Here is a 24,870-nt window from a genome sequence, read left to right as displayed (position 1 = left end):
GGCTTATTTTTTTTTTAATATTGAGGTAGAATAAAGTCGAGAATGAAATTTTTTTTAGTTAAAAGCAAACGAAGATAAAATAACTCGCTCCATTTATGCTGTCGAAAATTTTATTTTTTAATCAATATTAAAAGAGAGTGGGAGAGAGAAAGAAAGGAGCTAACAAAAGCGGGCATTGGTGCATATTACATGTAATATTCCGTGAGGTTTTGCGAACAAAAATTGAATCCTTTAAACGCGAATATTCCTTTTTATTGACCCTTGTTGATTCTATCAACGATAAAAATCGGTCGTAAATTTTTCCGCCTTAGGTCGCTCGAATCTCTTGATACAAGAAAAATTGCTTTAAAAAAAACTACGTTTATTGTTTTTATTAAAATACCGTCATTATATTATCGTTATAATTAACGCAACTAATATACAAACTGATTACATACACGTAATTATGAACTTGATATAACTTTACAAAATTCTGAAAGCGTTGTTATTAACAGCATTATTATGAATATAAGGACAAACCTGTCTTGTGCACCGGATTTTAGATGTCATGAATATTAAATTTATTATTGGATCTTATCCATGCATATACAATATATAAAATGCATATTTTAATATGCATACTCTTTCAACTATAAATAGCAATGTATACGATAACATGTTATGTTCATATGCAAATTGTTGATACATGTTATGCTCAATGCAAATTATCGATTCGCGTCATTATTACAGTTTACTCCAGCTTCGCGCGAAACACTGTCACGGTTTTTATTATAATATAAAATATTTTAATATTTTTGTTGTCTATTATTGAAATTATTTTTTACTTTCTAATAAATTATAAATTAAAAAATAGTTAAGGCATACGAAACAATTTGAGGTTTTATAATAATCAGAATTAAGCAGCAATCGTAATCTTCTTTCAACAAACTTCTTGGAAAATGAGGAATATTCGAGTTTTTAAATAAATTGAAAAATTCACCCATTTAATACTTTAATCAATACGATTGTATTTTTCAATCGATTTGTTACATAAATAATCGGTTTATTGGGCAACGAACTTATTATCCATTACCTCCTACTTACAGCTGATTAATTCGATCGCGGCAATGTCCTAGTATAGCGCACTGGGTAGTATAGGGTGACATCTAATATCCTAGACGCTCAACCGTTGCCAATCGATCATTGCATACATGCAAATGTCAGTGATAGAAATAGATTTAACATCAGCATAGCTCAGAAACATTATGTAGTAATGAACTTCGTTTTCCTTGTCAAATCAACAATTAATAATCCCATTGCGGATAATTCATACGTAATGAGTAATGAATAATGTCACAAACAATAGTGATATATCGACATATAAAATATGTCTTCCCGAATTGATCTATTATTCTACTGTCAGCTGGTTCGACAAGTGCTTGGAATTGCTATTTTTCTAGGAAAGTAAGTTATTTAACTTCTATGACATTAGCATTTTATTCTGAGAATTTCAATGAAATTGATAGAGAGCTGGTTTTTTCCCCAAGGAGTTTCTGATTATTCAAAGACTTCAAGATGATTAAATATAAAAAAATAAGGATTTAAAAATATAAGACGCGAACTTTGCATTTTTATCGTACAGAAATTTGTTTTAACCTGTTTATATTTCAATCACAGAATCAATTTGAATTTTAATAAGTTGTTTCGAATTGTATCAAATACGCGAAAGTTTATATATATATATATTTGAAATTCGCATGATTCTCGTGTCGAGTCACTTGTCGAATATTAAACCGCAATTTTGAATTGAGATCGGGAGAGTTTGTAGATTCTCGGAATTTCCTGTCAATATCGACAATCTATCGGCTGAGAGCCTTCGCGGAACTGAAGGACAGATCACTCTGCACGATATCGTTTAAATAAATTTAACAATCGTTGCCTGCAAGGTCGCTGGCGATGATAAAGTAATTTTGAAAAGGAACTTGATGTCTCGAGATAATTCTCTGTCTGCTCTCCAGAACAGCCGTCAATCTATCTTAAGCAATCTGAGGCTTCGATTTGCGTCGCCCGTGAAATTGTGCCCGAAAAACATGTAAAAATCCAACATAAATTTTGATAGAACTCTTGTGAGGGAGTATTAAAAAATCTCAAATAAATGCTGGAGTTTAAAAAGAAAAATTTTATTCACTAATATTCAGAAAATTTTTATAAAAAGCAATACAGTACTGGAATTCTCTTCGAAGTCTCTTTTTGTTTCATTAATTCATGTGTTTTAATTAATACGAAATAATATCCCCCTTAAAATTTAAATCTTCCTAAAAATATCAAATTTTCAAAAAAAAATTTTAATTCTCCATATCTACGCCCATACTCGCATCAGTATCCAAATCTAATCTGATACGCTTTAAAAAAAATTTTGTGATGAACACATTGATAAAAAATATAAAAAAATTCAATTTTTTAACTTTGTGGAATTTTCTCAATTTCCGTGAGCGTGAAAGTTTTTCGCGAGACAATTTCTTCGAAGTTTTAAGTAGCTTCTCCTTCTCTTTTAACGAATATTCAAGGCAAATCAAAGGATCATAGAGTTAAAATCAATTGTATCGAAATTCTAGAGACAGGGTGTTAACTTCGCAGAAATTACAATCGATAACGTGTGTTTCGTTTATGTAAGATGAACAGAGAAAATTTCGTACGCAAGAAAAAGAAGTTTATTTATCTTATCTATTTTATCTATTTTATACATCTTATCTATTTTAAATAACATAGGAAAATGGGACGTGCTTTTGGTCTTTTGCACCCATCGCCTCAATTACCCGCGCTTCGTAGCGGGGCGCTTACACAAGAGATTCTCGGCTACACAGCTTCACTCGCGCGTCGTTATGCGCGAGGGCACACGAGCTTTTTGCGGTATGACTCGCTTCCCGAGGCTTCCGTCGTTTTCCCGGAACACAAAGTGCCTTGTTACTGTCGCAGAAGGAGGTTTTCACGCTCAAAAGCGCGGGCAACACACATCTATCTTCGTCCCGTCGCTGAGTCAGCCCCGCCGAACGGCAACGAGCATGGATTACCCCTCACGGACTGCGTCCGCGCGCTTTCGCTTATTAAAAATATTGCGACGGACGGGGAACTTTATCTCTCGTGGCATCTTTGGCCGAAATGATAATTAGGTTAATGAGATTTAGGAGCAAATCGCGCAGAGTAGCGTTTCATCTTCTTATTGCAATTAACGCGACGCGACGTTAAGTCCGTTACATAAATAGGTGTTGTCCCGATGTAATCTTGGTAAGCTTACGACGGCGAGCGGTCCTTGACAATTTTATTAAAATTTCTCTCGCGAGAGAAGATTAATTAACGCATTAAACCTACGTTCATATTGGTAAGATCGAGGAGGACACTCCTACCTGGAAAATCCAATAATCCGCTTAGAACCGCTTAGCAGCGTGCTATTTATAACGAGGATTGCTATCTTACAATTAGAATATTCAACAATTTTTGCATTTAATACGCACGAGTGAAAGCTGTTCCTCTTTGATTCAAAGCCCGAGGTCTATTGCAAAGTTATGTAAAATCGTTCAGCTCTGTTCAGCAATACTCTGTTCAGCGAGAGAGCTACTATAAGGGGGTTGGACAAAAACTCGTTTCGCGCATAGAAGCCTCCCTCTTCCCACAGCATATCGTATTGCTTATGCAGCTTGCTAATGGCCTGTGCCAGCGGATGATATCAGAGTAATTATTTATTCTAAAAATAATACTGTCGAACAATTTTTCAAGTTAGAATTTTCCTACCAGTCAGCAATTTTGACAAAGTTAGAGTTTGCCTACCAGGCAAACTCGCGATGGAAGAAAAATTATATGTATATCGAGGTACCATTAAAGTTATATCCTTTGAAGAAAACTAACACGGAAAGTAAATAATCATGAATAAAAATTAATAATTATTTGTAGCATATCGGAGGTTGTAATTTTAAAGTTTAAAACTTGCTGTGCGATATTTATTTATAGAACCTAAAGTATGTCATATTTACTGGGTATCGTTTTGCTGTCTCTTATGCGCGAAGGGTAGATCTGTCGCTGAACAAAGTATAGATATCGCATCTCTTTGAATTGCTCTCAACTGAAAATTAGAAAATACTTTGTATGTGCTCTCTTTTACAATTATATGATATTATAAAGAGAATCGAGTAGTTGAAACAGTACCGCGAGAGACGAATATGAATTCAAATGTGATATCATCGCAACCGTAAGAGATATAAATATATAAAAATGCTTCAAGCAATTTTTTTAAAACAAGAAATAAAATAAATAATTTAATGAATTTTTTTATTATTCGAATATTCGCTATCGTTTGAAAAATACAAATGTATGCTAACGATAAATGATAGTACGAAATTTTATTAATATAAACTACTAATTATATTTATCATGCGTACATGTGCGCGTGCTGACGTTACATGAAATATATTTTATTAAATAGTGAGATTAATCCAAGGCAACATTTTTATCGCGCATCGTTTAAGTGAAATTTTAATTAAGCGAAGCGATGTTGTTTAAATGAACTCTCTTTTTTCTCTTCCTCTCTTCTTGAAACCCGAGGGAGGCGCAAGTAGGTATAGCTTTTGCACTCCTATTTCCGCGGGCCCCGTGCCCTTTGATAATTACATTCGGTAAAAAAAAAAACTTCGACTCCCATCGCGGAAAATTCAATAGCCTTTTCCATGACGTCCAATTCTACGAATCAATTCCACGCCAGTACATCCGCACAGAGGAATGCAGACTGCATCGACCAGTCAGTCAATTTCTACCGTGTATAGAGAGACGGCTCGTTCATTGTGCCTCACTCGCGCGCATACCTGATTCTGCGATAATTACCATTAGAACTTTGGACAATCACGTTGTATTAAATCCCACGCTGTGCGCGCAATTCCCGACGGAAGCATTAATTCAAGACCGTATCTGCAGCCAGTCTGAGTCCTCAAACATCTTGTACAACCGCAAAGCAACTTGTAGAATTAGGTGGTAATAACATGCACGTACATGCATCTGGTAATGTAACGCATGTTCCGAGAGCTGCTACTTGTGCGATGAAAGCCGATTTCTCACCGTGGATTTTACCGTATTTGTCGGCTCAATGCGTTTGACGAGTCAATTTTCGCGAAAGCGTGCAAAACTGACGAGACACCGAAAAACATTTTGTGATTAGAATGTAATAAAGATCTTAAGGCTTGTGGTTTATGCTTCGGTCTTAATCTTAAAATCCTAAAATTCATCCAATGAGAATACAGATATTGGTTAAGACTGCAGCTCTATTTGACATCTAAGGATTTTAGGATTGACCGAAGCATATAAACCAGGCCTTAAACGAAATAAAATATTTCGTAAGGATAGCGCACAAATAATTTGCAGAACATAATTTCTCTTAGGTCAATTCTTTTCGGTCTTTTTGGGAAGCTTAGAAAGAAGGGCAGCTGCATATATATATATATGTGTGTGTGTGTGTTGTGTGTGTGTGTGTGTGTGTGTGTGTGTGTGTGTGTGTTGTGTGTGTGTGTGTGTGTGTGTGTGTGTGTGTGTGTGTGTGTGTGTGTGTGTGTATGTGATATCCCTTTGCGCGATAGTCCACGCGCTTGTCGTAGGTCTCTTGATGGAAGATTCTCGGAGTTGTTGCGACAACGCGACAACACCGAGGTATAGCAAATGCCACCACTCCTCCGTAATTCAAGAGAGCGGAAAGCGCCTCTGGGCGCCCGTGTGTTAACATGGGTACGGCCGAGAGAAGCTGGTCGGAATTCGTTCGCGTCCCGAGAGTAGGAACGTGTCATCGCCTAGGCGACGCGTACTAGCGCGGTGCACCGTCGGTGTACTCGACATTTGCGTCCATTCGGAGAAACGTCGACCGTACCTGGCGGTCTTGCGTATAACAAGGACAAGTTTTAGACGTCTCTTACGTGCTACACGGAAAACGAAAGTCGGTCATTCAAGGGTCTGTCAGAGGGAGTTCGTGAAAGCGTTAAAAAGTTGGGTCTCTGCGCGCTCATCTCTTCATCTTTTGCATGCGGTGTAATAACTTGCCGTTCCATTTCCGCTCTACGTACAGAATATCTCGTTCGACAAATTTGAAGAGGATCATTCTCTAAAGAAGATTCGTTACGGAATTATCGTTATGGCTTTTATAATTCAGTATTACGTAGTTAAAGTGATATTTGAAAATCTGCACACAGAAAGGTGATTCTGAAGGGATTAAAACAAACTTAAATTTATAAGAATGAATCTTTTATTATTTAGCTGCATTCAAAGGCATTCATAATTACTATTCATATTCAATTAGTCATAACTTGAAAGCTTCGTTGTCATTTCAATATTTTAATTCAGTCAAACTTGACTTTAAAACATAGATTATTGGACTGTAGAAATTATTGCATAAAATTTACATTAAATTTACATTTTTAAGATTGTACTTTTTAACAGACCCAACTTTTAACAACAACGACTTTTTTCTTGTAATAACAATTTCATTAGAAATCCTGTATTTTGCAAACCCCTGCAATTTTTAAATTTTAACACTAAATATTTTAGCGATTAAAGTTAAAATTCTATTAAGATTTACCTTTTTTTAAGGGATTTTGTACCTCTAAAGTTTGCAAAATTGTTTAATTTTCAATAATTTATTATTTAAAAAATATCAATTATGACGTAAAAGCGATATCTAACTACTCCTCTTTATATTTAACTTTTATTCTTTTCTGCTAAAGGGAAAGCAAATCGGATACCATAATGATGACATTATTAGAATATAATGCAAGTCATGAAGCAAATTATAAGATAAATGTTTATATAAATCGATTGACCTAGTAAAATTGTTATTGAAATAAAAACAGTGAATCCTTTGGAAGTAGAGTCTGTGCAAGTATTTCATGGCTTTACAACAAATGTGAAATGGAATTTTGCAAAGATACAAAACTTTCATTTTGTGTTAATAGGAATTTGAGGAATTATGCTTGCAAAAGGGATTGAAGGACGATCACATAATTATATAACAGTGAGAACAATGCACAGGTAGGACGGTCTTACTCTTGACTTCCAACGTGAAACTCAAGAATTTCTAATTGCTTCTCAGAAGTTTTTACTAAGAATTCTCCTTAGAGCATCCTTATCCGACCGATCAAAGCATCGTTCTTCGAATAGGTTTCCCATTGGACTTTGAAATGCTTAAAGTTTCCCTGAACTTTCTCTTTCGTAAACTACAAGAATTGGTGTTTAAAAGCAAAACAGGATCTGCTTTCATTTTGTCAGGGGTTTAGTATATAATATATATAAACATCTCTCTCTCTCTCTCTCTCTCTCTCTCTCTGTTTCTCTTCCTCTCTCCATTTCTCAGCGATATGTTAAGAGAGGTGAGATATTGCCAGGTATGCGAATGCTTCAATTTCGAATGCAACGCGTTAATCTACATAAATGCGCGATGTCAACAGCGCCCTTATTCTCTGTTGCGAGGTCACTGCGAACGACGGCATTCAGTTTACGTCACCGCAAACCTTCGCGCAGGCCGTGTGATCGCCGACGGCAGGAGTAAAATCGAGGAATGGCGCGACCACGAGTTTTCACGCATGCAGATAAATATTAACCGCACGAGTAAATTGTTTTCGTAATAACTCACTCGGAAATTCGATCATTTACTTGTCATTTAATCCGACTTCGAAACTATTGTAAAAGAGAAGAAAATAGTATTGTATTTTTAGCAAGATAAAATACGAAAAATTCCTTTCGAATTTTTCGAATTTTCTTCCCTGCGAATCTCAAAACTTCTTGCAGTTCTAACAATAAAAATCCCTGCTTTTTCCGCTGTCTATAATTAGATATCTAGTACGTGATTATTTGCATTAAGAAAACAATTAGCTCGAAATGCATCAACAAGTCAAAATATTCGAAATAATGACAGTACAGTAAAGCGCTTTCCGCGTTAAAAAATGTTTTCTTTACAAGAGAAAAAATCTTGCAAACGCAGTTTTGTTTCCAGAGAAAACAACTTTAAAGAATTTTAAGCGATTTTCACTTGGAATTGCGTTATCGCAACATTTATATATCATATATATTGGCCGAAAGCTCCACCGGTTAATCCAGCGATTGATAAATTCGGCCTCGTAAAGCTCGTCCTTCTCGGACTAACTCTCATTTGCTTTCACCACCAGAGTAGTTCTCTTTTTTCCTCGCAAACGAGCACTCGTAAAAAGTAACAACCGATATAGAATACGTCGCAAAGTTTGACACATGCAATTACGACGCGTCGCACACGTAAGGGCAATCAATCAATCTTTGGTCAAAGGGGCACACACAAGTGGTGGGTAGATCGGTATACAATTGGCAATCGCGTCACACCGATTGCCCCGATCCGATATCGGATATTATAAAGGATGTATATCAAGGATCTCGGCTTGATGCTACAAATCGCGCGAATTGCCGTCAACGAGAATTGGAAATAGTCTTGAAAGGGGAAACTCGACTTTAAATCGCAAACCTTTTTCCGTATACTCTATTAAATAAGACATTCGAATAAATATGGGACAATTTCCTACAACTTCGAAATATATTTTGCAAATCCTTATATTTATAATATCGTATGCATATAATGGGATGGCAATATTTAATAAAATTGGTAATAAATTATATAATTTCTCTTCAAAATTTCATATGTCGAACGTTATCGGGTATTATTTATTTTGCAATCAATTTTGCAACTGTGCCATTAACGCGTGTAACACGGACAGCATACTATTGTCTGAAAAAGTGTATATCAGCGAAATCAATGTGATTATTGCACGAATTAGTAAAGTTATAATTATGTAATTAATAAGATTCAAGATTTTTTAGTTACAATTAGAAAATTTTATGTAGTTTACGTGGATGTTTCAGGCATATTTTTATATGTGCATTTATTCTGCTTTGATACCGTAAACGTGAGATTACTTTCTAGACATTTTCTGTCATCCAGTATATAATGCTCGCCAGGAAATAGCTATTTGTTTATCGTGATTGATGGAATCAATCTTGTGGCGTAATTCAGGAAAATCGAACGTCGAACGAAATAGCGCGAAAATACCGAGGAAAAGGAACGGATGGCGAGGACTTCTGTCACTGATAAATTAAATCGAGGGACACATGGCAGTCTCTCCCTCTCTCTCTCCCTCCCTCTCTCTTCACCTCTCGCTCTCTCGCGAATTAAGGTATTTGCGTTCGACTTACAAGGTAACCGTTTTTCGAATCCTTCTCTCAAGGCTCAATCTCGCAAGATTCGTGCAGATTTGTCAGAATAACAAGCGGATTTGATGTAATGGGCGGTTCGTTTCGAATGGGATTTATCCGGTTGATTTACCGCGTTCTCATATACCGAGAAAACGAATTACTGAATCATGGCGAGCACATCGCGTGAAATCGTCTGAAAAACAAGGACGCGCATTAAAAGCCGCGCGAATGAATATTAATCGCATCCCCGGCGCGTGTCTGTTTAATCGCCATCCTTCTTCGCTCGCATTATTTTCCGAGTTAATGCGCGCGCTTTAACGCGCCTCGTTTACTTCCGCGGAAAGAAGAACGTTAACGTCCCGAAAAATTTATAACGGCGCTACCGCACAGTGCATATACTTTTTGAAACAAGTATGTAACTTTTTCGAAGTGCACATATATAATAAGTACTATACACGTATAAGTTTTCTCTAATTTCTCTCTCTTTTTATTCATTCTTTCCCGTTACATGAGAAAATACGATAGCTGTCTGAAGTTGTCCCCCTCACTACTGAAAATTCAAAAACAACCATTACCACTCAATTGATGGTCGTTTGATAGTATATTTGATTCATTCTCGAAATTTGCCAAATTTGGTAGTCAAAAATTTTAAATAATAATATGAAAAAAAACACGGGCGCGAGGTTATCCCCTCCTTTCGCAAAATATTACTTTCCAGACTGCGTAAGTATAATTGTAACTCTAAGGATTCGTTTGGTGGTTGTTTACTGATATTTGGTAGTTCATTCTCGATGATTGCAGATAGTCAAAGTTGTAAATAATAATATAATAATATAAAAAGAAGACACCGTATGTCTTTTTTTCATATTATTATTTACAACTTTGATTACCAATTATTAAGAATGGACTACTAAATACTACCAAACGACCACCAATCGAGTGTTAATGGTCGCATTTTGAATTCACAGTGGTGAGAGAGGGGAGGAGTTTAACTTTATACAGCTGAGAACGACGTGAAATATTAACATAATTTATGTGTGTATGTATATTACTTAACAAATTACTTGTCTAATATTTTTGTAAGTCTAAAATCTCTATATGTTTATTAATATGTCTAACATCTTTACAAATTAATACGTATTAGCTCTTTCCTGTATTTCTTATAGAGACAAGCAAAGTAGGAGTCTTGTTATTGAAAGCTCCACTTGTAATCAAGTCCGTGCTGGACTTTGCGCGCGACGTCAAAAATACACTTGTCCCGAAATACTTTCCCGCTATCGTGCGAGCACGCGTGTTCGGAATGAGTAATCACCGCCGATCGTAACTGTCACTAGGCAACAAACGACGAAGCGGGACATCGTATTTATAAACGTGTGTATGCAATTGACTTTATACGAGAAACCGCTTCGTGGCGGATGAGCGACGGAATGTCCGAAGGGGAGGAGGGGGGATACATAACGCATGATATGTCCATAGCGGGAAATGGTGGTGTCGTGTAAGTGAATTGTGAAACGCCGACATTTCATTTCACGATTCTTGGGATTCCGTGTTCCGATATCTCGTTTACACGAGAATTTCCCCTATTTTCAGCCTCGACTGTGAGATAAAAGAAGTACACGGAGAAAAATTTCAATCGTGAAACTACGAGGAAATAGTGTCGTCTTTCGTATTTCTCGGAATGGAGGAGGAATGCGTATTTCGTCGTTCGAGAATCGAAACGTGCATTTGAAAGTAAAACCAAAGTGATACCGCTCTAATTGCTCGCGATGTTCCGTTCGTAATCCGCGCGGCATTCATCCGTGATGGTAATATTGCGGATTTTGGCGCAATAAGGGAAATTTCGAGAGGGTGGATTTAAGGCAGGCTTCGTATGTTAAAGCAGAAAGTTGGTCTCGAATAAATTGCGGCGCGGCATTCAATTCGACATCGCGTTTCCACGCGGACGTTGAATATGTTATGAAATCTTTCGCGATGCATAATATAATAGTGATGTGTTGCGTAATAAGTCCTTGTAATAATGAAGAATGGATGCACTGTGTACTGAGAAAATTGAAAACATGGAGGTGCATTCTATAGACTGATTGTGAGACTAAGTTCTATATGAATGCAAGGTGCTTTGAAAGACTCAAGAAGCAAGCATTCAAGTCTTAAAATGCTTGATTAAATGCAGTAAATTATAATGTTTGATTTTATTAAATTTTGATTCGTCAAAAAGTATCATTAAGGGAGTTTATCGAATCTATGAAAAGCAGAGTGGAAGAAATCCATTATCGTTTCATAATCATCTTCCATAATCATTTTTCATTATAATTCTTATTATCGATAATAAGATACTTCATTGTTTTTCGATAAAATACCAGAAGCAACGTTTTTTTTCTTATAATGAGAAAACAATGAACGAGTAAAAAATTAAGCGAATATTGTAAAAAATTAAGTGAATTTAAATCGACTTTCTCATTTATCATTATCGGAAATTTAATCGATCGACGAGTTCACATGAGTTTTTAATCTACTTGCGTTACAAGAAAAAATAATTTTAGTATTATAGAAAAACTTTTGATTTAAAATAACATATTTTTTAATTAAAATTAAGTATTCTTACATAATAATTATTAATTAAATATAAAATATATCCAACACACATTAAGAAAGGCAGTTTGTACTAAAAATATTTTTATAAATTAAAACGAAAGCCAAATTAAACAGTGTGTTACTCTTTTCTGAGTAACTTGTTATATACACAATTTTATTATAATAAGTCTTAAATATTTCATTATTACGAGAGGGGAAGAAAGTTTGTATGAATAAAATATCTCGCTACAAATGTCTCATCCAATTTCAACCACCGTCGCACACATTATGCGCATAGCGTACATAGCATGTACAAAAAATATATGACCATTATGAAAACTTATGAAGCAATCGTAACTAACGACTTTGCATGCAGAAACATCGTTAACGTGTGCTTGAAGTTTCTGAAAATTAGGTTTTGCTGTCGCAGTTATCATCGGCAGTCGCCACGTTCCACGGAAAGTTGTGTCATTACTGGAATTAATCGTAAAATACATGTTGAACCACATTCTTCATTCGGTATCGCCGCGAAATTGCCGCGCGCTGGATATTACGTTGCGATATTTCGCGATCGATGTAGAAATTACGCTCTATGCTATTCTCGGTAACAACAACACTTTTGCCGTAAGTTTGCTTGGCGGCTCGCCTATAAATACGCTTCGCAAAATGATGGTTTCCGACGGCTAATGAATTCGCTTTTCTCGATGACGAATTGGAGAAGTTATTCCTTTCAATTATCGTTAGCAATCGTGACGCGCTCGACGGCTAAAAATGTGACATTTAAAAGGAAACGTATTAAGAAGCACTTTTAAGGTTGGCGAGCTCTTTACACACATTTCTGAAATTTTCTCTTTGCCGTGCGAAAATAATGAAGATATAAAAATAATTGAGATATCAAAATAATAATATTCTACATAAATATCACAAGGATTTAAAACATTTATAAAATTTTTATATATTCAATACACATTTTGATTATTGGAGAAATATAGTGTGGCAGAATTTCGATTAAATTTGGTAAATTATGATTGTAGTGTGGAAACGTATTTACCATATTAACCGCTGCAACATCCTAGTTTACTGCGCGGTAGAAATGGTATACATATAATTTGACTAAACCGCACAGAGCTATCTACATTAATAAAATAATTACTACCATAATTAGAAATTTATGTTCAGTGATAAAGCTATGATAAATAAAGTACAACTTGATAAATGAATAAAAGCATTAAAAAAAAATTATTTATTAATATTAATTAATATTACTATAAATGGCTCTTTCACTAAAAATACAAACTTCATTCTGGTAGAAGATTTAAAATATTTTAAATTTTAATTACAATAATATAATATAAATTATCTAATAAGATGTATCTACATTGTTCCAGTATCTTTAACTGTTAATTGTAATGATAGATTCTTTGACAAGTTTGGAAACAAACTTTTTTTAGAAATAATTTACAAGCATGCGTATCATTTGTTTCAATTTCTTAATAAATATCTTGGCAGCATTAAATTTTAAATTACTTTCTCAAAAAAGATTTTACATAATATATAATTGATAAGAGTCTACGTGAAATCAAGTATTTTTTTAAATATCAAAGTAGCAGCTAAAAATGACCATTAATTCAGAATATCCCGTAATTAATAAAAAGCTGAATTTGCGAAATTGTTTGAATGTTAACTGTTTGTAAATCAAAAGTTAGATCGACCTTTTACAGCTGAGTGGTTAAAAAAATTTGTTTGAAATTTTGTTCATCATTAGTAGTTCATAATGCATGTATGAATAAACGTGGCAGTTTAAAAAAATGTTATTACACAAATTAAACTTTAACTCTCTTATTTACAAAAAAAATAGTTTATTATACTTACATTACGATTTGTTAAAAATTTGATTGTTTGTAAAAGGTTAAAAATCTGTATAAAGTTTGCTTAGGAATAATAGAATAATAATTTCCTATTGACGTTACAAACTACATATTTTATATCATGCTTTTTTTCTATTGTTTTAATTGTTCCTATATATCGATAATTATTAACCGGCGCGGCGCCAATGTTAAATTAGAGAAATGTCGACGGCTATAACTGTATGTGTCTGGAGTATGCAGCTAACTATAATTGGCAACGCAATTTAAAGGGGAAGTAAAAGCACAGTTTCGTTGACGTAGACCAGCAGACCTTAACGTAAACATTACAGCGTTACTCGTGCAACAACTCGAAACGACAATAACATTTTTTAGCGAATATATTTCAATAAATTAATTTTAATAGTCGAGAAATTTTAATGACAGTGCTGCAGTTTTTCGATATCGGTAACACGTGTCAGCGCAGTTTATTATTACATTTATTACCATACAATTCCGAAATTGTTTAATTAGTGTGCGAACAATTACGACGGCGAAATAACGTAGTATCGATATTATTTAATTGAAATAATTTAACGAAAAGACCCGAGTGCGCTCGTAGCTCAGTTTGTCGCGGTAAACTCGACGCATTTCGCGCAAGATCGCCGCTCCGCGGGATTGAGAGTGTTACTTCGTGTATCTTGCCACGCACGTTTTATATATTACATTACATCGTTTGCAGTGAAGGCACGAAAATCGGCCGGTAACGCGGACGTTTATTTTTCTCTCGCCACGCTGAGCAAGCAACAGTCACTCGTCTATTTATACCGGCATCGCGCTAACCACCATCCGTCGAGTCTATTATCGCGTATAAATATAGAGCACATAAAGAATGCCGATGTGATGCACGAAACGCTTGAAAAGATTGTAAGAAAAAATAAGGGACTGGCAATTATCGATCCGTCCTATTGGCGTGTATGCATAACACACACGTATGCGGGGAATTATGTAATCTTTTAGGACAGTGATATTTTTCTTTCGATTAACATACCTATGTGTTGGTTCGCCTCTCTCTCTCTCTTTCTCTCTGTAGTTTCCATTTATTCTGCCATGAAATTTACATACGTATTATTTTTTATTCGTTTGAACTTTTCCTGTCGCTCGTGTTTAACGTGACAGAGAACGTGACAGAGAACGTAGGCAATCATTTCGCTGCTTTATGTTATTTACAATTTTAATGCCTTTAATCCTTGAACAGCGTTGTTTGACAGCTAGAGGGGACTCCATTGAAATTTTCGATTTAAATATAAAATACAATTTCTTTTATATTGATTTTGAGCTTTCTTTAATTAAATTTTTATTAGTTTTATTGGATTTGATAAAGTAATTATTTATTTTATTTCTTTACAATTTGCATTAATAATATTAATTTTATAAAAATTCAAGAAAAACTTATATAACATATTTGTTTTGTTATCATTACATAAGATAAATAACATATGCTACAAAAGATCGGTACATAAATAATGGATTATACGAACTTTGAGCATAAGAATATTTGATCTGTTTCTGCATTTTATGATGTATCTTATAATCTGTATTTAATTTAAGTCACAACAATTAAAATGCTAGTGTGTAACATACGTGCTTCTTTAATAACTATAATAAATGTGAAAAATTTGTAATCCTTTGTGATATTTTGCACTCATCGAATACCTTGTAAATGTTCGTTTGAGATATTTAGTCTTCCCATGACAGCACACATTTTTAAATCGCAGAATCGCGTGATTATGCATCGAACTTTATAGGGGGTGTGTCTTTCCGGGGTATTCCAAAACTGACACAAATCTAACTAACGTGTTTCGTATAGACGGGAGAGAAAGAGAGATTAAAAATGGGGGTGTTTTTCCTTGCTATTACGGGGTCAGCGTATGCATAATCCAACTAATTGCGGATGCAGATTTATGCGGTATGTTATGCAACGCGCCAAGCGCTCGTCATCCGGCCAAGTCGTTGGAACGACGAGGTAGCGGCCGGGAGGGGGAGCGAGGCAGGGAAAAGTCGTCGAACTTGTCGCGTGTGGTCGACGTCTCGCAAGCTCTCTCTCTCTCGAAATAGCAGCCCGCAAGATGAATGGCCGCGAAGTGATCGCTTTTAAGAGATTGCAGAATCCGCAATTCGCGCATCGCCAACGAGGTCGTTTCGTGTCGTGAAAAACGTGCCTTCCGGTTAACGAGTCTTTATTCAATTTATTATGCTTTATTTAAAAATAAAGAATAAAAGAAGATAAAACGATATTCCACGAAAATTTCCAATATCGCACGAAGAAAAGTGATTTTTGCATTTCCTGTCTGCTTACGGCCTCTAATCAACAAAGATCGACGTAAAAATCGATTGAACCACTTTTAACATTTTTTGTAAATAGTATTTTAAAGAAAAAGAAATTAATATTTATTGTTTTATATATATATATATATATATATATATATAACAATATTATATATATATATATACATATAATTAATGCTTAATTATTAAAATAAATAATGAAACATTTTTAAACTTCCAAGGCATATATTTTTATCCTTGATGTATATGATAGTATTTTTATTAAAGCGAAACAAGATATGCATTCAAAAATACCTCAACACGATGCCTGCTTCCATCTCAAGATGTCGAGAGATTTTCGAGGACTTTAATTAGTCGCGATTCGATCGCGGAGACCGCAAGTACTCTTACCGCAATGCAGACTAGACATATGTGCAATTTCGTGAGTAGCCCAAGTGTGTGTAACGTAAATATAACTTGTAAGTGCCTTTTACCGCGCACGGCAGCCGAAAATTTATGGTCGCGCGATACGCGCGCAATTTGTTTTCGCGTATATTAGCATGTGAAACATAATAAGGGAAAGCAAGTGTCACTCGGTAGGCCATTATTTCTCGTGAGACGTCAGTTTTCGATTATGATGTACGAGTAACAAACGGCGCGATGAACGGGTTGACGGATATTTCCATTTTTCGGGGACCCTTTTCCTGAGTGTCCACGCGGACCGCCCGACGGTCCGGACTCTCGAATTTGTTTACATTTTTCACACATGTTGTAATTAAAGATCCAAATATATATTCGCGCATTGCTCTAAATACATTACATTTAAATATATTTAATTGTTTATCGAAATCGTTAAAGCTCGCTGTATTGCGTGAACGTTCATTCAATTCCATTGTAACGCACGAAATGAAATAAACATTCGGATATCATTAAAATGTTTATTAACAGAAGTATTAATTATCAACGGAAATATTAAATACATCACGCTTACAATATTTCCTTTCCAAAATGTTTCGCTTCGTTTGCAAAACGACGTTTCGGTTATCCATACGTACGCTTACTTTTTTTTCTCCTCTTTATGATCATGAAGATTTGCAAGTGCCCTAGTTTCTTCCATTATTATTCTAGTCGTACATAAAAAGATATTATCGTTCCAGTCCGACGTCACATTCTACGTAAATCGTACGTAGGAGAGCAGTTACGCGTTCTATACTTCTACCGGAAGCAATATTGAACCAATTGGGTGGTAACATTTCGATTGCGTTTTCCGAAAATTCAACAATTTCATCGGAAATTAAAATTTTAAAATTCTATCACGTTTTTTTTTTTATTAAAAATATTAATATTGTTTAATCGACAGATTATTTAGTCTGTGTCGCTTGGCTGGTAATACTGTATACGGCCACAGAGAATATAACGATTTTCTTTTCTATACACAGCGAAGCTTTGCTCTATCAGGCACGGCAAAATGCTCCGATGCTCGTGAAAGACTTGAAAGAGAAAGCCCGACCATTCTCCGCCCGATGAAAATATATTTTCCACGGCATGTAAGTCGTTGCAGTCATTGGCGCGCACGTAGGTGGACCTCAATGTGTCGGAGTTAAAAATCGCAAAATAAATAATTGAAGCGTGATAAAGCGCGGGACGGCGTATCAATAGTGAACACGTAATTCTAAAACATGTTTTATAATGTAATAATTAAAACGATTACGGGATAGGAAATATTTAATAATCATAGAGCGTCCGATTATGCGATTCGTATTCAAAGTAGAACAGTTACTTACTGAATTTTCTATTACATCATTAATATTTGATCAGGCTACGACATGTAAATGCGCGTCAACGTAAACTCTGCTAGATAAATAAGTCTTTTTTTCATTTTTCAATTTTCTTAATAAAAAAATTAATTTTTTAATAAAAGATTTTATAAAAAAAATGTATCTGTTAGAAATACAAATACAAAAATAACTTACGCATAAATATATGTACACAATACAACATATCATTATCTTATAATTGTTAAGCACTTTACAGTAACTGCCACTTCTAAGTTTTGAAACTATAATACAACTGAAGTGACTTCCACAATTGTTGATTATAACTTTGCCGCCGCTGTCGTCGAGGGGGGAGTGTTTCGAGTCAAGAGATGATCCGTTTATCGCGCGCTTCATATCGCAGACGCGTTTCGCTTCCTTCGAGAATCTCTCGTCGGAAGCTGGATAAGGAAGGAGTGCAGGTGTGGCGGAAGGGGACTTGGGTCCAACTTAAACAAGCTCTTCTCTCCCACGACTTTACGCCACTGTGTTTGAACGCGCGAGGCCGCCGTTGCGAGGAACGCGCTCGTAGGAGGCCGCCCCGGAGTATAAAGGCGGCCCAATGCAAACCGCAAGCTCCATTTGTCGCTCGCAAGCCCGCGGTTCGCCGAGCGCATAGGCACCGCCGCACCGCGCCGCGCTGCGCCGCACCGGACGCGACTTTGTCTGTTGTATTTTCGTTGGCACGCCACTCGGCACCCGGCACCGCAGCCGCGGTGCACCGCGGCCACGCAATCCGTAGGAAAAGGTCAGCCGGCGCCTCCGTACAAGAGGACTCGTGCAAGACAGTCGCGCAAATTGCTGCAGGGACACCCGACGATATCCGCGGTCCTTTTTTGTCGGTTCCACGCGATTCTTATCGGCCACGCGAGGCTCTGCGGGATGTGTGCTCATTGTCAGTCGTGCCCCAATTATTCGACTCGAATTCACCGCGAGTGCAACCCCTCCTCCTCCCACCCCTGGAGTGCGCGAAACGGGAAACGTCTGAATCGCAGTCTTTTTAAACACAAATAATTAATCGAGGTGTTAATTGCTTATACTATTTTTTATCATAGAACCGTGCATTGCGATGCTCATAGCTGTTAAATTTTTTAAAGCGCGTGAATGAAACAGCTGATATTTTAACAATGATTTGTTAAGTCGAAACGGATTACGCGAAATTATATTAATAAGCTGTACTACGTTCAATTAATTGTATTAATTAGATATAACTGAAGTGTTGTTGTGCTCGCCACTATTTTGATCTGCTTCTCCAGCGGAAATATCCAAAACAAATCATTTTGCTCTAGGCAAACAATTATATGTTTGCTGATTATTATGCAGCTGGTTTGCTCTAAACGTATAATGATTTCATAAGAGATACGTAAATTTATTCACGAATTAACGGTACGTTTGTGCATTATTGCAGCTGTAATCTAGGATGAGCTCGCATACGGATCATTGGGAATACCATCGGCAAATGAAACGCACGGCTGAATAATGCACTGTGAAGCGGTAATCTCGCGCTATCATTGTTATGACGTAGCCGGAGAGGAAGGATGCAGCACGGCAAAGGGGGATAGAAGACACGGAACGCTTGAAAAGGTGCATGTACAGGTAATGAACATCGTGCTTTTGAGATGAGAAATTCTTCAAACTCTTCTGAAAAGCTTTGCATCGACCGTCCTATTATAATAAAAAATAATTGAGACATAATTACGGAATGGATTAAAAACTGAAGGATTTGTAGGACTTTTAATTTTCGCTTTATTTCAAAGGAGATTTTTTTTCATTTAATTTTGAGTCGACATTTCGATATTGAACATCTTGTTAGAAATTTTGGAAAACAAATTCTTTTCTAGAGTCCGAATTAGATTCGCGTCAATTTGTTTGCGCAGACTGACGTCTTGCCTTTGCACCGTAAAGACGCACGGCTACAATAAGAAGCAGAAGTGGAGACGGACACGTGTGCGGAAGGATACGCGGTCCACATCCGGCCCGCCATCCTGGCGGCATGGTCCTTTGGGCCACTATACTAATCCTCCAAGGAGCTGGATTTGTAGGTAAGTGAGAAAGTAACGAAAAGTGCTTAAACTCTTTTTTTTTATGAGAAAACAAGCGAGAACAAAGAATAACTGCATTCGTATAAAATCCGCAAAAAAGACAACAAAAGATCTAATTTAAAAGACATTTGAGAAATTTTAATGTAGACAGTTTTAAAGATTTACGGTTGAATGTTAAGAGTTAAGAAAAAGTACAATTGAGTGAAATTTCTCTAAGAAAGAAACTTCATTCTCCCGATCGGTCGAGGGTTGAAAGAAACGACAATAGTTTTAGTATAATCGGCGTCTCGACAAGCGGATATTACTGTATAACGACAGGTACTCCATATTGATTGTTCGCAGGCTCGGTGACAGGCATTCCCGGCGTCCCGGAAAACATAACGGTGATGTTCCTGAACCCGACGTCTGTGCGCGTGTCTTGGAGCACCAGCCAGGTCGAGCAGGTCGAGAAATACGACGTCACGTACAAGCCAACCGACGCCAGGTGCGTTCCAGCGATTCTGATTACATATTTATATTGCGAGTCGCGCGCGGAAGGGTTCAGATTTTTATTTCGCCGACAGCATCCGAATAAAAACACAAGGGGTCTCGCGTTTTCTATCGGGTATTGGGTCCTTTCGGAGAGAAATGGAAATTTTTCAATAAAACGGTTCATCTGCTGATTGCATCCGTCGTAATACCGAGGTTTTTATTTATTAACTATTGTTCTTCAAAAACCTGAAAATTACTCGCAGAAATTGTGAGATTATCGCGTAATATCGATGTGAATCTCTTTCAACTTCAAAATCAATTCTCTAGTCTTTTAATTGAATTGAATTCTTAATATCGCAGATAATTCCTTCTGCAACGTTCAACAACGTGCGCGAGTTTCATCGTTTACGCAGCGAGAAAAATTTGCTCGTCCACAAAAAAAGCGATCGATAATTCCTCGGAATTAGATTTTCATACACATTTGCCCTGTTCCACACAACTTCGAGAAATCGACGCACATCGTTTTCATCCGCTCGAGAATTTACGCGTCTACTTTTGAATCTTTTCTTCCTCCCGTACACACCGACGTACCTGAAACGTCGGCACACTTATACGTTCGTGGATCGCGACAAAATACCGCATTGCAGGCATTTAGGTTTATTGAATCTGGGATAAGGGTGTATACGTGTGTAAAAAGTTTTTAACAACGACAGATACACGGTAATGTTGCAGTCTGCGCCAGATATACCGGCGCTGTCGGGCAAGGGTTGGTCGAGGGGACAGTATAAGCAGGTCGGGGTTGTGCGTGACACGCGTGTGGCTGGTCTCGTGCATGTCGCGTTTAATAACAACAGCACGCATATTACACGCCATCGATAATTTCCTTTAATCGCCGAGAACATCTAAGTTCTCTGGATATAACCGCTTGTATTCTATATATTATCGTTCAAAGGCGAAATTATTCTACTGGCACATTTATTATTTCGCTTATTAATTCGCCGAGTTTGATAGGCACGTGTGAATATCAATAAAAAACTATACATGTATGTGTTCTGTAAATATTAGTGAGCAAGATCTTTTATTCTCTCCTTGATCTTCATTCATATTTGAATCTATTTTTATCGTTGTTTAGTCTTCTTTTCTTTAATCTAAAGATTTATTTTGTGACATTATTTATTGTTACGCGACTTAAACTCATTGTCAGCTAGATTAAATAAAGCCTGACTCAACAACTTATTATCTAATTTTACATTGATGATAGATAAAGATAATTTTGGCTTTAAAGTATTAGAGAAATGTTTCATTTTCCTAAATGATATTTTTTTAATAATGGCAATTAATTAATAAAAGTACAAAAAAAAAGAGCGAGATTTCAAGTTTGCTTATATGGATTTTTCTTTTGCTACAAAATAAGATTTCCAGAGCGGATATAATTTAATGTTAATGCGTGAATCACACGCCGTATGTTTGAGCGAAACGTGCCTAAGATAACAATTTTAGAATCACATTCTAGGAACACATTTGTGGAACCGCATGTGTTTGCTTTGACCGGATCGATAGATGCACCGAAATGTGCAGATGAAACACAGTAGGGTAGAAGATTTAGAGATAGATTTGTAGGAATAGTAAAACGGGACGAGTTAGTGAATCTATTGAATCGATGTTCATGTCAATTCAAAGAGGACTCAATATTAATTGAGATTTTTACCTCTTTTTGCGGCACAGGAATTATGACGACAGGTATATCCCGCTTGTTCTTCAAACGACAAGTTTCTTGTGCTTTAACTCGTGAGTGTTCGCCAAATACGTCGCATTTTAAACAAGTGACATATAACAATTAACTACGAACTCGCACATTTTGAAATATTTTGTATGGCATTTTAATTGGATCAACAGAATTGATCTATTATCATTTTATTTATTAACTTTCTTAAGATGAGCTTGATATAATGTTTTGAAATAAAAGTCTAAAAAACTTTTTTTATACTTAATTATTTCATATTTGTTGATCAACAAAATTCCTTAATTTAATAACTCAATTCGTTAGTGATGCAATTTGCTAAAACCGTAAACAGAATTTTTTGAATTCCGTGAAATAGCCAATTATTTAAATTGAAAAAAATAATAAAACATACTGTATATTGTATGTATAAAGTCTTTATTTTGTGACAGAACAATTTTTCTATATTAAGCTTTACATTTATGAAAACTTAAAGATGCAATATATCTTATTCTTCTTTATATAGATGCTACAATTTCGTTAATTAGAACAATTATGTAAATGCGTCAGACAACGAATACTCACGAATTAAAAAATAAACAAGACCATATGCTTCGTTTATCACTAGTACAATATATACATATATGATAATCCCATCCTATACGCAGATGTATCATTTTCCATGATACATATTGATGGTTTCACCCGTGCTACGTTCAATGTCTAAATTCTTGTGTTTAGTGTTTTCTAATTTACATTAGTGGCAAAGCTAAGTAATAAAAAATGAGATATCGTCCAATATTATTATAAAACATTTAATTTTTATCGAAAATTAACAATATATAGTTTTGAATGGCAATAAAATAGAGCAGTATCAAAACTGATATTACAGTAATGTAATTTGCAGAATTTTTATTTTGATTCCAGCAGAAATATAGCCTAGAAGGCTTTATTTCGCATAAAACAAAAAAAAATTAGATGCACTAGATAACGCAACAACAACAAAAATATCGTAAAAATGCAAGTGCCATCGGTGAACGAACTAGAATGCAGAATTTTTAAAGTCCCTTCTTTGCATTTTACAATTAAAGTGCTTTCTGGAATTGCTTTTATTCTAGAATGAACCACGTAAAATATAACAAGCTATTTTCTTTGGGATAAATAAGCTTTTTTTGTACAGATATGTATATCCTTGCAAATAACTAGTTGACATTTTAAAAGTAATTTTTAGCGGTGCTTTATCGACCAGTTTATTTCGCTAAGAAATGAAACTCTCTCCGGCAGTAATTCGTACGCAACTAGTTTAACCGATTCACTAAAACGAATTACGAGTACATATGCGGCAGAGGAATCGAGTTTATCGTGACATGCATGCGCGAGAGGGTTAATTCCGCACCTGTTTAAAATAAACTTTTGCACAAGTTACTGTCAATGGCTTATATATTAACAAGTTATCATTTAGTTTAGTATTCACTTTGGTGTCACATGCTAATCACATACATACACACACACACATTTCAACACTTTATTATACGTGCTAGATACATTTGGTGTCCTATCGCGCGATCGGACCATATTTGATCATGGGAAGTCAGATGTACTTTGCCCATACGACCATCGTTCGCGCTCGCTCGCTCGCAATTCGCAAGCTTGCAGTCTTGCAATTTCCGCTCGCTCGCTGCCACGCATGCGTTGCTATACCGAAATGCAAGGCTTATGTCGTAACAGCACTCGGGCTATAACAACTTTACGTGTTTACTTCTTTTCCTTTTTATATTAACATGATTATATTACAAAATGACATGAAGCGAATTTTAGAGAGCAGCATACGTAAGATTTAAAATTATCACTATTTAAATATTATACCGTTTTTATATAAACTAAGTAATAATTTTTTATTTTCTCTTTAATCTTAATATTATCGGATGAAATTTATAGAACCATTAATTTCTAATAAATTATATACAGTGTACGCAACACGACTGTGCTAATGAACTCGAAATTATTATGTTATTATACTCTGTTGACATAAATATGTTTCACACAAATGTGGAGGCAACGGTGAACGATCGGTTCACGATCGATTCACGAGATTTACGGACGGCAATGCACATTAAAATAATGATATGGAATACCATATATGTATATGTATATACATATACATATATTATGTACATGTATATAAATATACAGAATTCAACTCGTGCAAATCTCGTGAACAAAAGAGAGCATCAAATTCGTGACGAGCGTTATTTTCTATTATTGGACGTGATTTATTGATTGTGTCAATTTACACTTCTCGAAAATTATTTTAGAGTTAGAATATTTTAAAGTTATTTTTTTAATACATTTTCAATATATAATATATTTAGCTAAAAAATATTCTCATTTTTTGCAGTTTTGAAACGTGAAATTGTTGAAAATTATGTATTATAGTATTATGTATATATAAAATAGATAGTGATAATTTTATATTATATTTGCTCTCTCCTGAAGTTTGATTTACAAGCAATATTAAAATTTCCATTGATCATAAACCAGAAACAATTTCGTAGGCATTTTTACTGCGGAAAAATTGATTCTTTCTGTCTTTCTCTCTCTAAAGCGAGAGAGACACGTTTGGTGATACACATTTCGCATGCTGATTTATTGAAACGCGAACATGAGAAGGTCAGACGGGCCTGTTGCAGCGTACGTTTACCTAAATGCACTCGAGCGGCTGGAGTGCTTTTGTGCACTGCGCAAATGCATAGCATCGATCTCTGCTATGATAAGACGGTCCAGTGCTCGTTATATAAAGTCCAACATGCACTTACGCCGGTGAGATTAGGGCTTTACGTAACGGCGAAAAGGCACGAGAG

At 35.7% G+C, this 24,870-nt stretch overlaps 1 protein-coding gene across 2 annotated transcripts in view; it reads left to right on the top strand.

Moving 5' to 3' along the window:
• LOC105451206 overlaps window positions 1-24,870 on the top strand; it is a 78,998-nt gene that overhangs the window by 23,735 nt on the left and 30,393 nt on the right. Inside the window, exons 3-5 of one of the 2 annotated variants that reach the window (XM_011691508.1) lie at window positions 19,185-19,372; window positions 19,654-19,818; window positions 20,161-20,302. In XM_011691508.1, the coding sequence (XP_011689810.1) occupies window positions 19,770-19,818; window positions 20,161-20,302 (191 nt within the window). In that variant the 5' untranslated portion in view covers window positions 19,185-19,372; window positions 19,654-19,769. Of the gene's footprint in view, window positions 1-19,184; window positions 19,373-19,653; window positions 19,819-20,160; window positions 20,303-24,870 lie in introns of those variants that run through there. The other variant, XM_011691510.1, reaches the window with a different exon arrangement.

The sequence above is a fragment of the Wasmannia auropunctata genome, unplaced genomic scaffold, assembly GCF_000956235.1.
Source record: "Wasmannia auropunctata unplaced genomic scaffold, wasmannia.A_1.0 LD336053.1, whole genome shotgun sequence".
Taxonomy (NCBI): domain Eukaryota; kingdom Metazoa; phylum Arthropoda; class Insecta; order Hymenoptera; family Formicidae; genus Wasmannia; species Wasmannia auropunctata.
Note: the sequence above shows the minus strand (reverse complement) of the source record. Positions and strands in the feature narration are given on the sequence as shown.